The sequence below is a fragment of the Ranitomeya variabilis genome, chromosome 4 (genome assembly GCF_051348905.1).
Source record: "Ranitomeya variabilis isolate aRanVar5 chromosome 4, aRanVar5.hap1, whole genome shotgun sequence".
NCBI classification, from domain to species: Eukaryota; Metazoa; Chordata; class Amphibia; order Anura; family Dendrobatidae; genus Ranitomeya; species Ranitomeya variabilis.
Window position 1 is genome coordinate 384,198,251 of NC_135235.1, and position 15,922 is coordinate 384,214,172.

At 44.2% G+C, this 15,922-nt stretch overlaps 1 protein-coding gene across 4 annotated transcripts; it reads right to left on the reverse strand.

The window, feature by feature from the left end:
* Positions 1-30: 30 nt before the first annotated feature.
* On the reverse strand, positions 31-11,068 carry NUDT8 (nudix hydrolase 8). Of its 4 annotated transcripts, none has more exons than XM_077250832.1 (5): positions 10,930-11,068; positions 7,414-7,661; positions 5,336-5,468; positions 4,280-4,357; positions 31-334 (listed from the first exon to the last, which is right to left on the reverse strand). In XM_077250832.1, exons 2-5 carry the CDS (start codon positions 7,653-7,655, stop codon positions 113-115), a joined length of 675 nt encoding a protein of 224 aa, XP_077106947.1. In that variant the 5' UTR covers positions 7,656-7,661; positions 10,930-11,068; the 3' UTR covers positions 31-112. The 4 variants fall into 4 exon arrangements, with proteins under 4 accessions (XP_077106947.1, XP_077106943.1, XP_077106945.1 ...); XM_077250828.1 differs by having other exon boundaries at positions 10,870-11,001; XM_077250830.1 differs by having other exon boundaries at positions 10,637-10,953.
* Between the last annotated feature and the right edge of the window lie 4,854 nt (positions 11,069-15,922).

Sequence of the window (15,922 nt, forward strand, 5' to 3'; positions counted from 1 at the left end):
AAGTTTCTTTAAACGCCATAGAAAGTCCAATAATGTAAAACAAATTTTTATTTTATTTTTTTGGGTACTTAGCAGCATTTAGTTTTTTCTTTTAGAAAGAAAAAAAAGACAGTCAACGAATTCGAGAGCCACTGAGGACGCTACGATATGAGCCTGGGAACAGCAGGGAAAGAGCAGAGTCTGTCATCATTGCTGTAAGCCCCCATACTTTGTGTCCTGGGAGCTGGAAGACTGGTAGCGTATAAGCATAGCGCCCACGCTGACGGAAACACGTGTAACCACGACTGGAGCTTGTACAGGCAAGTGATAGTGGAAGTGTGAGGAGCGATTCCACCTAAGAAACACAGAGAAAATCAGGAATTCTTGGGTTAAGAATCCAATGTTGGTGAAATTCTTCAGTGCAGAGTTAAGGCTGTATCTGTGCACCTAGCCTACTGTATAGGAGGCAGCTTTTCCTGATGTATACTGTATTCAACAATCAGAGGCCAAAAGAGTACTCTATCGGCCTCCGGCAGTATATCGTTTAACTGCATATGAAAGCACAGCAGACTGTGCGGTACTATGCAGACGGCCACTGTAAAGAAACTACTCGCCCTGTGGTTATAACAATCCTTTATTAATCAGACCGAAGAGACAGAAGGAAAAAAGAGATGGCCGATTCATGCTGTGAACTGCTTCACCCTGCCTTCCTCAAAGGAGAGCCTGATAAAGTGCTTGCCTGCCAGAAACAGCCGGCGCTTTTTCCTTCTGTCTCTTCGGTCCGGTAATTAACAAAGGATTGTTTTAGTCACTGTTTTTTTCTTACAATCTTTGCAATTTGGAATTCTCTTGAACCTGTTTAGCACAGTGTGTGGCTGTCATAGAGCGGTCTCAGAATTTAAATAGCTGGACATACACTTGGGTCCAGAAATATTTGGACAGTGACCAAACCTCTGTGATTTGGACTCTTCATGCCACTATTTTGTATTTAAAATGAAACAACTGAGATGAAGTTTAGACTTTCAGGTTTAATCAAAGGGGATGAGCAAAAACATCCTGTGAAATGTTTAGGAATTGCATTTTTGTAAATTGTCTCCAGAGAGGAAGAGGACTAGAACTCTAGTGCCACCTATTGGAAGTAGCAATCAAGGAGAAACGATACTTCTTGGAACCATTTTTGTACAAAGCTTCCTTATTTCGTGGGCTCAAAAGTAATTGGACAAATGATCTTTTATTTATGGTAAATGATCATTATTCATAATTTGTAGAGAAACCTATGAAGGCAATGACTGCCTGAAGTCTGGAAGCCACGGATGTCACCAAACGCTGATGCTTTGCAGGCCTTTACTGCAGCTGACTTCAGTTGTTTCTTGTTTATGGATCTTTCTACCTCACGTTTTGTCTTAAAAGGGAACCTGTCACCCCATTTTTTCGATATGAGATAAAAATATGGTTCAATAGGGCCTGAGCTCAGCTTTACATCAGTACCTTTCATATTTCCCGATTCCCCACCTTTGCTGCCAAAGTACCTTTGTAATCTCTCCATTTTCTTATGTCAATCACCCTGGTCCGATGGGCGGGGCCTAATCGCTGATTCTCCCCACCTCCGGCTTTGCTCTACGAATCTTCTTTCCTGCTGTTGCGTATTTTTCTGCGCCTGCACATTCCAGTGGCGTCTCGCGCGTGCGCAGTATGTTTTGCCCAACGGTGGGCAAAGCATTCAACTCATTATTGCGCATGTGCCGGCATTTTCCTTGACGTTCTGTGCCCCGGAAGTCTTTCTATGCTTCCGGGGTACAGAGCATAGGGTCAAAAGCCGGCGCATGTGCAATAATGATTTCATGCTTTTCCCACAGTTGAGCAAAGCATACTGCACAGGCGCTAGAGGCTAATTCAATGCGCAACCTCAGAAACTGACCGGACTCTGTGGTGTTTACAGATCTAGTTACGTCTGACACGCCGAAGAGTGGGGGTAGAGACAGCGATTACTTCACTGCTCCTAGGGATAATAAACATAAGAGCCACCTTCACAGAATGAGCCTTACTGCTGCTGAAGGTGGCTATTTCACTTTAATAGGCCCTGGCGGGGTGACAGGTTCCCTTTAAACTCCTGGGTTGCTTTCGCAGTATGCTTTGGGTCATTGTCCATCTGTACTGTGAAGCACCGTCCAATCAACCTTGCTGCATTTGGTTGAATCTGGGCAGAAAGTATCGCCCTGTACACATCAGAATTCCTCGGCTGCTTCTGTCTTCAGTCACACCATCAATAAATACTAGTGTCCCAGGGCCATTGGTAGCCATACATGCCCATGCCATCACACTGTCTCCACCATGTTTTACAGAGGATGTGATGTGCTTTGGATCATGAGCCGTTCCATGCCTTCTCCATCTTCTTACCATCATTCTGGTACAGGTTGATTTTAGTTTCATTCTTTTGACAGATGATTTTCCAAGAACTGGGCTGGCTTCTGGAGGTTTTTTTTTTTTTTTTGCAAAATCTAATATGCCCCTTTTTTAAGGCTGAATAATGGTTTGCTACTCGCGGTAAGCCCTCTGTATGCGCTCTCATGAAGTCTTCTCTGTATGGTACGCTTAGATACTGAAATACCCACTTCCTGGAGAATGTTCTTCACTTGGGTGGATATTATGAAGGGGCTTATCTTTCTTCACAATGGAAAGGATACTGCAAACATCCACCACTGTTGTCTTCCATGGACATCCAGGCAAATTTTTTTTCTACGCGGAATGTCCCAAACTGTTAATTTGGCTACTCCTAACATTTCTGATATCTCTCTGATGGATTTTTTTTCAGCCTAGCAATGGTCTGTTTCTTTAGTTGAGAGGTCCTTTGACCGCATGTTGTGGATTCACATCAACAGCTTCCAAATGTCACACCTGGAAATAGCTCCAGACCTTTTAACAGCTTAATTGATGTTGAATTAAAGAGGGAATGGCCTCTTAAATAGCTTTTGAGATAACTGTCCAATTACTTTTGGTCCCTTTAAAACGTGGCAGCACATGTGAAAGAGCTGTAATTCTTAAACCCTTACTCCGATTAGTATGTGAATACCCTCAAGTTAAAGGGAACCTGTCACCCCCAAAATCGAACATGAGCTGCGGCCACCGGCATCAGGGGCTTATCTACAGCCCCTGATAAGATAAGCCCCTTATGCCGGTGGCCACAGCTCATCTTCGATTTTGGGGGTGACAGGTTCCCTTTAGGCTGTGTGCGGATTTAGTGCGGATCCGCAGCGTTTTTTTCCACGCAGAAACACTGCAGTTCCGCAAAGTGATTTACAGTACAATGTAACTCAATTGAAAAAAAAAAATGCTGCGCTAATGGTGCGGAAAAATACCCATGAAAACTGCTGCGGATCAAAAGAAGTAGCTTGTCACTTCTTTTGTGCGGAACTGCAGCGTTTCTAAACCCTTCCATTATAGAAAAACGCATAAAATCCGCACACAATCTGCATAAAAAACGTGTCAAATCCACACCTGCGTTTTCTGCCAGGAGATGTGGATTCTGCATCCCAATCTGCAACGTGTGCACATAGCCTTAAAGCTGCAGTTTATGTCACGTTCAGTATTTTAGATCAGTATCTGTAAGCCAAAACCAGGAGTGTGTATAAAAAATACAGAAGTGGTGACGTGTTTCTATTATACTTTTCCTCTGATTGTTCCTCTCCTGATTTTGGCTTACACATACTGATGTAAAATACTGACCAAATACTGAACATGTGAATGTTGCCTAAAGCCCATATTGATTATATCACTGTATCTTGTTTTGGTAAACACCTAAAATGCCCAAACTTGCCACTGTCCAAATATTTCTGGACCTAACTGTATATGCACATGTAACTCATATACTCCTAAGCTTGCTTCATTTAGTAGTGCTGATCCATTTCTTGTATTTGCAAAGAAACTTGTACCATGTCGCGTACGTTTCTCTACAAATAGGCCCCTGTGGTGTAGGGATACTTTGTTATCCCCCTGACAATGAGCAGAGATGCAGTTTAGACCTAGCCTAAGCTACAGCCAGAGATGAGGCCATAGCCTCTTGCTGGTCTCTGTGTTCTTCATCCCAACCTTGTGTTTTCTAGTCCTGTCCTCATGCACCGACTGTGAAATACTCTTACTACAGTACATTACTCATTCAACTAACTAGATTCTTCATGCCTCCTTTACATGTAATTCTGCCTCTGTAGTTTTTACAAAATTGCCACATAACAATGAACACTAGTATGAGTTCTAAACCACCACAAAATATACAAATAAGACTGTGTAATGGTGCGGCACTAACCTCTTCTGGATTGGGATTTGCCGACAGGTCTTCCAGACATCCTATATTAGCTAAGACTGGAACTATGACCATGCCTGTCTGCAAATACAGAAAGAGAAACTTAATAGATGAGGAAGCAGTGGAGTGCAAAAGATCCCACGTGATAAAGTATACAACTCTTTCATGGATTCCCTATGTAACCCTTCTGGACCATGTCATATTCAATTTTTTTGCACATTTACCTTTTCCTCCCCATGCAATGTGGGTAAGCAAATGGAGCCAACTATGGAAACTGTCATCTTTCAATATGGCAGTTTGAGCCCAGCCTAAAAGATGTATGATATCCTGCCCTTCCTTCACGCCACATCTTGTCTATCTGAAATTATGTATAGTAACAGTGTTTCATGGAGAAAAAGAGAGAAAGCCACTGTATACCAATATCTGAAGAGTTTGACTGCTCTACAACAACAAAATCCAGGCCTGCTGAGGATAATTTAGATAGCATATTGTGAAGGAAGAGTTTCTCAGCCCTTCATACAGGTACTCAATTACCAATACAAGAGAACAAAAGCAAGTCTGGAGTCTGTTACATATAAACGGTTTCATAGGAAAGGTGAACAGTCCTGTACTCAAACTTCTAAATTATCATAAAAAATATTTTATAAGTCTATTTAAAATACAGCTGAAAATAGGACCTACTGGCAAATATAAGTGTGTCTTCTACGCGTTTCAAACCATCATGTTTGAAAGAATGGTATATGACGACTAAGAACTGTTCCCATGGGATTACTTGAAACGTGTAGGCGGATCACGTTTATTTTGGCCAGGATGTCTTGTTTTTAACTGCATGAATTTTTAAATGCACTTAATAAAATATCTTTTTACGATCATTTGGAAGTTTCAGTGCAGGACCATCTCCCCTTTCCAGCTGAATTACTTTCATTAGTATCCAATTTCAACCCGGAGTTCCTTTTTGTCTTTACTCCATTTGTGGATCTAAATACCAGGAGGTAATTTCATATGAGGTGAGATGAAGAAACACTGTTTCTTTTTGTGTGTGCATGTTCCTTTTCTTACCCAGTCTGTGATGGGCTTCATTGCTCCCCAGACTGTGTTGCGAGACAGTGTTATTCCGAGTTCCTCCTGTGCTTCCCTTAGTGCTGTGCCGATCGCATCTTCATCTGATGAATCGAACTTGCCACCTGGAAAGCTGGAAACCAATACATGATATAGACCATGGAAACTTGGCATACATGTGACATGTTGTTTTGTGACATTTAAGCAGGATTTACATGGTTTCTGAAATATTATTGAGAAACATATTAGCAGCCTATAGGATACTCTAAATATTAACTTTTCTTATTACCATAAGAAATAAACCTTGGCAGAGCAGCAATGATCCTAAACAAGACCTCTCTTTAGAAGTCAGGATATGTTTAAAAGTCCTTTATCCATCAACAACACAAGAAGGTAAGGCTGTATATAGCATTAATTCGTTCCTGACTATGGATGATAGGGCTAAAGTAACATGTTCGGATGACAGCCTGCACATGAATTGGGCGAGATCCACACTTTTTCAGTGTAATTGCACTAAGACACTTTACATGTTACTTTAGTCTTATCATCCATAGTCAGGAACTAATTAATGCTATATACATACTTACAGTCTTGTGTTGTTGATGGAGAAAGAATTTGTGATTATACATATCCTGACTTCTAAAAAGACGTCTTGTCTAGGATCATTGCTGCTCTGCTAAGGTTTCTTTTTGATGGCATAAAAAAAGTCAATTTTTAGGCTATGTGCACACGTTCAGGATGTCCGGTTTTGCTCGGGAAATTTCTGCAAGAAATCCGCATGCGTTTTTTTGCGCTTTTTTTCAGGAGCTTCCCAATGCATTAAATAGCGGGAAAAACAAGAAAAATCCGCCAAATTAATGAACATGCTGCGTTTTTTACCGCAATGATCTTTTTTCGCGGACAAAAAAAGGCATCGTGCACAAAAATTGCGGAATGCATTCTAAATGATGGGATGCATAATGTATGCGTTTTTATAGCGAAAAATCCGCAACGTGTGCACACAGCCTTAGAGTATCCTTCGGGCCAGACCTAGGTAAAGTGCGGGCTACATCTGGCCTCCTGGCTGTTCCAAGTCTGGCCCGTGGACCGAGAGGCTGAAAACGGTGGCCCACAGGCCGCAATGTGCCCGCTCGCTGCCTCTCTCCATCTGCGCTGACTGCATTGGTGGAATAGAGGCCTCCAGATCCTTCACCACCAATTAGCATGTGAAACAGCAGATGCAATAACATAATGTCAACATGTCAGTTGTGTATTGTAGCGAGTCAGCGCAATGGAGACAGAAGCATAGCAGAGCGCCATGGGAATGGGAGAAAGGTATGTGTGTTTTTTTTAATTTATGTGTATGGGATGTTTCACTGCACATGGGGAGGCTAGGGGGTCTTATGGACATGGGGAGGCTGTTTGGGGCTCATATTGTAGCCAAGGGGCGGCTGTGTGGACCTCAGATGCTGGACATGAGGAGGCTGGGTGGCGCTCATATGCTGGACATGGGGAGGCTGTGTGGGCACCACATGGTGGCCATGGGGAGGCTAGGTGGGCATCACCTGGTGGCCATGGGAAGGCTGGGTGGGCCTCATAGGCTATATCAAAGGGGCAGTATTCAGGTTCAAATGGTATATAGGGGGATGTCCGCATACTTAATTCTGCTCAATATTAAGTGATATAACTATAATTATGTTGATATTAATATTGAGCCTATTTAATTTCAGCCTATTGGTTTGGCCGTCCACAACAGTCACAGTCTTTCATGTGGCCACTCAGGAAAATTAATTGCCCACCCCTGCTCTACGCTGATAATATATTATATGGTTACACCGAGGAGGTGCCCTGTTCTATAGAAAGCAAGGGCTTCTGCTTTATATTGATTACTTATGGAGAAAAACCCTAGAAAAAAGTCATAAAAACACCAGTACTCCGAGAGCACAGCAAGAGATTAGCTGGTTAGGAGACCTTCTTAACAATGGTGGTGGTAACAAAGGAGCCCATTACCAAAGCTACAGACAATAAATGACTTCAGGTTGGTTGAGCCTCAGACACATTGTCACTCTATGCCCCTGCAGAGCAGAAGGCCCACCTACCTTACATCTCCCTTATGTCTCCCTTTAAGCTTAGATGATCTCAGGGTGTACAGAAAGGCAGGAGCACCTCGAGAAGTGCATAACGTCACCAGGACCCCTGCTGACACCTTCTGAGGCAGAGCGTTCTTGCCCAGTATCTGTCGGCACCTCTGCTCTGTTTCCGCAGTCAGGACTTCATTGGGAAGTTGCTGGTAATCCTTTGTGCAGAGACCACGGCTCAAGAAGGCTGGACGCAGAAACATTGGTTTCTAGAAGAGAATAGTGACAAGCATGTGCATCATAAATAGAAATGTTCTTGATGCACTCCTACATACAGTCTATACATAATTGTCCTCTACCTAACTAATCCAATTAAAGGATTTTTAATAACTTCTTTTGCACTGCTTGCCAGGGACACTACGCTTCTGATGATTGACAGTTCATAGAAGCATCATGGTTGCACTGATATCCCAAACTGTGTGCCCTCCCAGGCTGCAAGCAGAGGCAGAGAGCAGAAGTGTCACAAAAGCTGTCCAGATCCAGTGATCTGAGTGGCTTCAGAGCAGCGCTTACAAGCTCCATTTGAAAGACTTTGTAAGTGCGGCAATCCTTGCTTAGTAAACCGGCTAGCACTTTGCAACTCTGACCATTTATGAGGATGAGACTAGCTTAAGGGTGGAGCTCAGTAACAACCAACAAGGCCTCCATTACACCTTCTGCAAAGTTGTTATAGTGTGCAAATTGGAATGGAGAAGGGCAATAATGGCAGTTCTTGTGGTGGTCACAGCTTCCAGAAAAAGAAAATTATATATAACTCTGGAATTAAAATGTCTTCTGCCTAATTATCAAGTCAAGCTGTCATAATATCCAAACTGTACTCAGTCACTGCAAGCACCAAGCTCATCTGGTGTTCCCAGCTCAGGAGCTACGTTCTGCTATGTTTGCTTGCATACCCCAATCGGGTCTTCACTGGATATGCTCTATGTAACCTCTCCTGTCCCTGCAGCTACTGGAGCTGGGATACTGTATTCCAACTGACAGTGCAGACACATCTCAACCTACAGTAAGGGGGCCATAGTCTTAGATCCCTCCAGGTATATGAACTGGCCTCGATCATTATCCTGAATTTCATGATGAATTAAAAATACCCTTAAAATGTTTGTCAGATCAGGTTAATGTGCCTTAATTGGTCCTCTATAGAGATGCGAGTCGATTTGCAGGGCCCATTCCATCAGTCTTGTGAGAAAGCTGTGGCTACTGGAAGAGAGCCCTGAGGACCGCCATGTAGCTGATGGTATCTGAGGCTCTTGTTTGATTAGTTGGCCTTGTGTGACCTCATATGTGTCATGCAGCACTGATGGTGTTGTACCAGGCTGGTTAATCTACAATAGCTGCAGATGCCGTGTCTCCCATCCAATAGCCACATATGGATGTGGCCGCTGGACCGGATCATATGAACCAATTCCCAGCAACTTTAGTCCTCTATAACCCTGCATTCGAATATGCCTTAAATTTCTGAAAAGGGACAACTCCTCTAACTTTAGTGATGTGACTGGTGCCAGGGCAAATAACATTATAGGATGCATTAAAAAAGCTGTTCAGACTGCAGCAACACTAGGCACCAGTCTAAGAAGGCACTACTGAACATGTACCATGTTGGTTGGGCGTAAGTGTATAAGGGCTCAAATGGAGCGAGTACAGAGCAAGTAATTGAGGTTGTACCGAGTTGGGGAGATCACTAGGGGTCTGATCCTGAGAACAAAGCTATGAAGAGCCCCATCTGCATAGCTCCACTGCATGCATCCTCTGGGTGTGCCATCACACTCCGCTAGGGGTAGGGAATGACTCCCCAAAGTGGTGCAACCCATTTATCGGATTACAAAACTAGGCCAGGCTATTGAACTTGAGGTTATTCATGGCTGGGGGTAAATCTAATCTTTTTTGGCAAGTCAATGTAAAAATAAAAAAAGTCGTGGGACTCAGTCCTACAACACGAACCCTAGGGGCACGTCGATAAACACGAAGTACGCAGTCAAATCTACGGTGTGTAAGGGCTCGTGCACACGCATGGATTTCTCAGACGAGGGTTATCTGTGGTTTTCATGGCTAGCACTTGGACCTATGATATTCCATGGGGCTGTGCACGTCCGAAAAAATCAGAGACATCTGATTTAGATGATCAGTCAGCAATGTAAGTCTATAGGTCCATGGAACAAATGGGACCCACAGACGACATGAGAGTGTAGTCAGATTTTCACTGACAGAATGGAGAAGCTTTTCCTTTTCTCTCCGCGTCCGAGAAAAACTGATGCCACTGATCAAACTCTGATTATTATCGGACCGCTGTTTCGGATGTGGAGAAGTCGGTCGTGTGAACTTCCCCTTACAGCGTCGGCATTGTATTCTCATCCACTAGAATGTGAAATACCCAGCACTGCGGATGTGACATCTGCGTGTCTATTCACGCTGCAGGTGTGCATGTGAGTATCTTCAACAGGAGTTTACACTTTGGCATGCCAGGGGTGACGAGCGCTGCAAAACTGGCACACCTTAGTGAGCAAGTCCAGAGGGGCGGTGATGTCCCCCCAGCCCCTGGACTTGGGAACAGCATGAATTGCGGCCAGGTATATTAGTTTATGAAAAGCTCCGGCATTTCAGAGAAAATATGCTATAAAGGTCTGATCTTGGGCTATCCTCCCCAGTACTGCAGCACGTGATTGACAGGTCTGTCCTTCATGTACATAGGGAAACACCTGTCAATCACCTGCAGCTGCGCTGGGGATCTTTACAGTACGCCATCTCTGAAGCTGCAGCTCTTTCTGTTTCATACTGCTCAGATTGGTGGCCACAAATGGCCTGATTAATGCTACTACTAACCTGCCCAGCACTCACACTTAACTGAACGCTGCAGGGAGACAATGAACTTTATTTCCCCCAGCAGTGTCCCGGTCTCAGTTACCGCTGAGTGCGGCGGCAGTAACAGCACCCCGGGGGCCCTGGCGGACAATGCAGAGCAAGGGGAGACCACTGCACGCTCGGCAGTACCAGGCTCCTAGCCAAGGCGCGCAAAGGCCATGGAAACACTGCAGTGCCACCTAGCACATCTGATGGGAAACATGATGCCACCACCTATGGGATGTGGACTGACCCGCTTAAAGGGGTTGGCGATTACTGGGTAACCCCTTAATTACTTCAGAGCCCCACAGACAGTAAACACAATGGCTCCTCGCCTCCGATTGGTCACCTGCAATGCTGGCGAGGCTATTCTCGGTCACCGGGCATCGTTCTAGCCGGATACAGATGCGGCTAAAACCCCTTTAAGCCGAGTTCTCAGAAGACGCCTTTAAATTAGTGGCAGGGTCATTGGTGTCTGATCAAAGTCCAACTTTTCTAAATCACAAAATCATCTGAACCGTCACGTCCTGCTCCCATACAAACACGGTTCTATCCGCCAGTGTCACACGCATAGTCTCTCACAGAGGATGCAGACACCAGCCTCCACTTGTCGGGTAAACACCGGGCTGACATGACACCTACTCCGTCCTTGTACAATGTACAGAACTTTCAGCGCACTCTTGCCAACATCAAAGATGGCCGACACTTGTTCCCGCCCACACTGGAAAGCTTCCGGGATCACAATTACGCTTACTCCAGTCAGTTCAAAATACGAACGCTAGAAGACGCTGTGGGTGCAGGAATAGACTCGAATGCCACTGCGCATGCGGAACTAAAATAGCTGCCGAGGCATCCTTAACAGATAATCTACGCATGCGTCAATTATTTAGCGCCGCTGTGGCTACTGGCTAGGTGGGAGGCTCTGTATCTGTACTAAATGGCTAGCACTTTGACAGGAAAATGTTCACGATAATAAAGCACTACTTTGTCGAGTGTGACCCTGTTATTTTACACACAGCTATATTTCTCGCAATATGAAAAAGCTAGAAAACGTAGTGGAGACGGAGGTTATCAATAGCTCGGTCCTGGATGACCCCTTCATTTCATTTGTGTGTTATTAAATGAACATTTGATAATTGTCCTTAAAAGTCCGATCCATCAACATATAGCGTGGTAAACGAAATAAAAACGGTTGCAGTGCCAAAATCACAAAAGATGCAGCAAAAAGCAATTAAAACGTCCTAAGTGCCCCAAGATGTTAGAAAAAAACACAGCTCAACACAAAAAACAAGCCCTCACAGAGACTTATCAGCGGGAAAAAAAGCAATGTCCGAATTGTGTTTTTTCACCTTACTTGGATCTTTTCCCTATCGTTCAATACGTTATGGTAAAGTTATAAAACAATAAGTCATCTGCAAAATAAATATTCCTGTCACCATATTATTATTTATATAGCACCATTGTTTCCATGGTGAATACATGAGAAGGGGTTAGATACAAATTACAGATATCACTTACAGTAAGCAAACTAACAATTACAGACTGATACAGAGGGGTGACGACCCTGCCCTTGCGGGCTTATATTCTACAGGATGGTGGGGATGGAGACAATAGGATTGAGGGTTGTAAGAGCTCCGGTGTTGGTGAGGTGGTAAGCTTCGGTAGTGGTGAGGCAGCAGGGTCAGTGCAGGCTGTAGGCTTTCCTGAAGAGGTGGGTTTTCAGGTTCAGTCTGAAGGTTCCGAATGTGGTTGATAGTCGGATGTGTTGGGGCAAAGAATTCCAGAGGATGGGGGAAATTCATGAGAAGTCTTGGAGGCGGTTGGGTGAGGAGCAGATAAATGTGGAGGAGAGAAGGAGGTCTTGGGAGGACCGGAGATTACGTGAGGGAAGATATCAGGAGATTAGTTCAGAGATATATGGAGGAGACAGGTTATGAATGGCTTTGTAGGTCAGTATTAGTAATTTGAACTGGATACCTGTTGTGAATTCTGCTTTTGGGCTCCCTCCGGTGGTTGTAGGTGGTAATGCAGTTGTCCCTGAGTTGCAGTCCTGGTCAGGTGTATCTGCTGATTGCAGTTCTGACTGGGGTATTTAGGCGTGCAGGATTCATTAGTCCTTGCCAGTTGTCCATGGTTGTTGGGAGGTTTTGGTCCTGGTTTGGTTCCTTCTGCCTTCTGCCAAATCAGCAAAGATAAGTGTCTGGTTTTGTTTCTGTAGCACTCATGCTGTGTGCTTAATAATTCTGTGCTATTCAGTGTTTTTTTTGTCCAGCTTAGATTGTGTCAGTATTTTCTCAGTCTTGTTGGATTCTCTGGAGTGGCAGATATACATTCCATGTCTTTAGTTAGATTGTGGAACTTTTTGTATTATCTGCTGTGGATATTTTTTGAAGGGTTTTAATACTGACCACTTAGTATTCTGTCCTATCTTTCCCTAATTAGCTAGAGTGGCCTCTTTTGCTGAATCCTGTTTTCTGCCTGCGTGTGTCTTTCCTCTCCTACTCACAGTCAATATTCGTGGGGGGCTGCCTATCCTTTGGGGTTCTGCTCTGAGGCAAGGTAGTATTCCTATTTCCATCTATAGGGGTATTTAGTCCTCCGGCTGTGTCGAGGTGTCTAGGGTTTGTTAGGCACACCCCACGGCTACTTCTAGTTGCGGTGATAGTTCAGGTTTTGCGGTCAGTACTGTTTCCACCTACTCCAGAGAAAGTTCATGCGGCTCCAAAGTCACCGGATCATAACAGTACAACTTGCCCACTATGAGTTAAATGCATCTCAGAAGAAGGGAAGAAAGGTGTTGAGTCATTTTTTTTTCTGCAGTTTGCTTTGCCTTTTCTTCCCTCTTTTTCTCTGGGTGGCTAAGGAGTCTTGTGTTAGCATGGATGTTCAGGAATTAGCTTCTCGTGTAGACCAGCTTGCTGCTAGGGTACAGGGAATTTCTGATTATATTGTTCAGACTCCTGTTTTAGAGCCGAAGATTCCTACTCCTGATTTGTTTTTTGGTGACGGGTCCAAATTTTTGAGTTTTAAAAACAACTGTAAACTGTTTTTTGCTTTGAGACCTCGATCCTCTGGGGATTCTATTCAGCAGGTTAAAATCGTCATTTCCCTGCTGCGTGGTGATCCACAGGATTGGGCATTTTCCCTGGAATCTGGGAAACCGGCTTTGCTTAATGTAGATTCCTTTTTTCAGGCTTTAGGACTATTATATGATGAACCTAATTCTGTATATCAAGCGGAGAAGACCTTGTTGGTCCTATCTCAGGGTCAAGAGGTGGCAGAATTGTATTGTCAGAAATTTAGAAAATGCTCTGTGTTGACTAAATGGAATGATGATGCTTTGGCTGCAATTTTCAGAAAGGGTCTTTCTGAATCCGTTAAAGATGTTATGGTGGGGTTTCCCACGCTTGTCGGTCTGAGTGATTCTATGTCTCTGGCCATTCAGATTGATCGGCGCTTGCGGGAGCGCAGAACTGTGCGCGCTGTGGTGTTGTCCTCAGAGCAGAGTCCTGAGCCAATGCAGTGTGATAGGATTCTGTCTAGGACAGAACGACAAGGACTCAGACGTCAGAATAGGTTGTGTTATTATTGTGGCGACGCTTCTCATGTCATTTCAGTCTGCCCTAAACGGACAAAGAGGATGGCTAGTTCATTTACCATCAGTACTGTACAACCTAAATTTCTGTTATCGATGTCCTTGATCTGCTCATTGTCATCATTTTCTGTCTTGGCGTTTGTGGATTCAGGCGCCGCTTTGAACTTAATGGACCTTGAGTTTCCTAGGCGTTGTGGTTTCCCCTTGCAGCCCTTGCAGAACCTTATTCCTTTAAGGGGCATTGATGCTACACCTTTGGCTAAAAATAAGCCCCAGTTTTGGACACAGGTGACCATGCGCATGGCGCCAGCCCATCAGGAAGATTGTCGATTTCTGGTATTGCATAATTTACATGATGCTATCGTGTTGGGTTTTCCGTGGTTGCAGGTACATAATCCTGTGTTGGATTGGAAGTCTATGTCTGTGACTAGTTGGGGTTGTCAGGGGGTTCATAATGATGTTCCTTTAATGTCCATCTCCTCTTCTTCCTCTTCCGAAATTCCAGAGTTTTTGTCTGATTTTCAGGATGTATTCGATGAGCCCAAGTCCAGTTCTCTTCCACCACACAGGGACTGTGATTGTGCTATTGATTTGATTCCAGGCTGTAAGTTTCCTAAGGGCCGACTCTTCAACCTGTCTGTGCCTGAACATACCGCTATGCGGAGTTATGTTAAGGAGTCTTTGGAGAAAGGGCATATTCGGCCATCTTCTTCACCGATGGGAGCGGGATTTTTTTGTTGCTAAGAAGTATGGCTCCTTGAGACCCTGTATTGATTATCGCCTCTTGAATAAGATCACGGTCAAGTTTCAATACCCTTTACCTTTGCTTTCCGATTTGTTTGCTAGGATTAAGGGGGCTAGTTGGTTTACGAAGATTGACCTTCGGGGGGTATATAATCTTGTTCGTATAAAGCAGGGTGATGAATGGAAAACTGCATTCAATACGCCCGAAGGCCATTTTGAATACCTTGTGATGCCTTTCGGGCTCACTAATGCTCCATCTGTTTTTCAATCTTTCATGCATGATATCTTCCGGACTTATATTGATAAATTCTTGATTGTATATTTGGACGATATTTTGATTTTTTCTGATGATTGGGAGTCTCATGTGGAACAGGTCAGGATGGTATTTCAGATCCTTCGTGACAATGCTTTTGTTTGTGAAGGGGTCTAAGTGTCTCTTTGGGATGCAGAAGGTTTCTTTTTTGGGTTTTATTTTTTCTCCTTCATCTATTGAGATGGATCCGGTTAAGGTTCAGGCCATTCATGATTGGATTCAACCCACGTCCGTAAAGAGCCTTCAGAAATTTTGGGGTTTTGCAAATGTTTAGCGCCGTTTCATTGCTAACTTTTCCAGCGTGGTTAAACCCTTGACCGATTTGACGAAAAAAGGCGCTGATGTGGCGAATTGGTCCTCTGCGACTGTTTCTGCCTTTCAGGAGCTTAAACGTCGATTTACTTCTGCTCCAGTGTTGCGCCAACCGGATGTTTCCCTTCCGTTTCAGGTTGAGATTGACGCTTCTGAGATTGGCGCAGGGGCCGTTTTGTCCCAGAGGGATCATGTTGGTTCCTTGACGAAACCGTGTGCATTCTTTTCCTATAATTTTTCGCCTGCTGAACGCAATTATGATGTCGGCAATCGGGAGTTGTTGGCTATGAAGTGGGCATTTGAGGAGTGGCGACATTGGCTTGAGGGATCTAAGCACCGTATTGTGGTCTTGACCGATCATAAGAATTTGATTTACCTCGAGTCTGCCAAGCGGCTGAATCCTAGACAGGCTCAATGGTCCTTGTTTTTTTCCCGTTTTGATTTTGTGGTCTCGTATCTTCCGGGTTCCAAGAATATTAAGGCTGATGCCCTTTCTAGGAGTTTTTTGCCTGATTCTCCTGAGGTCCTTGAACCGGTCGGCATTCTGAAAGAAGGGGTGGTTCTTTCTGCTATTTCCCCTGATTTATGATGAGTTCTTCAGGAATTTCAGGCTGACAGACCTGATCGTTGTCCAGTGGGGAAACTGTTTGTTCCTGACAGATGGACTAGTA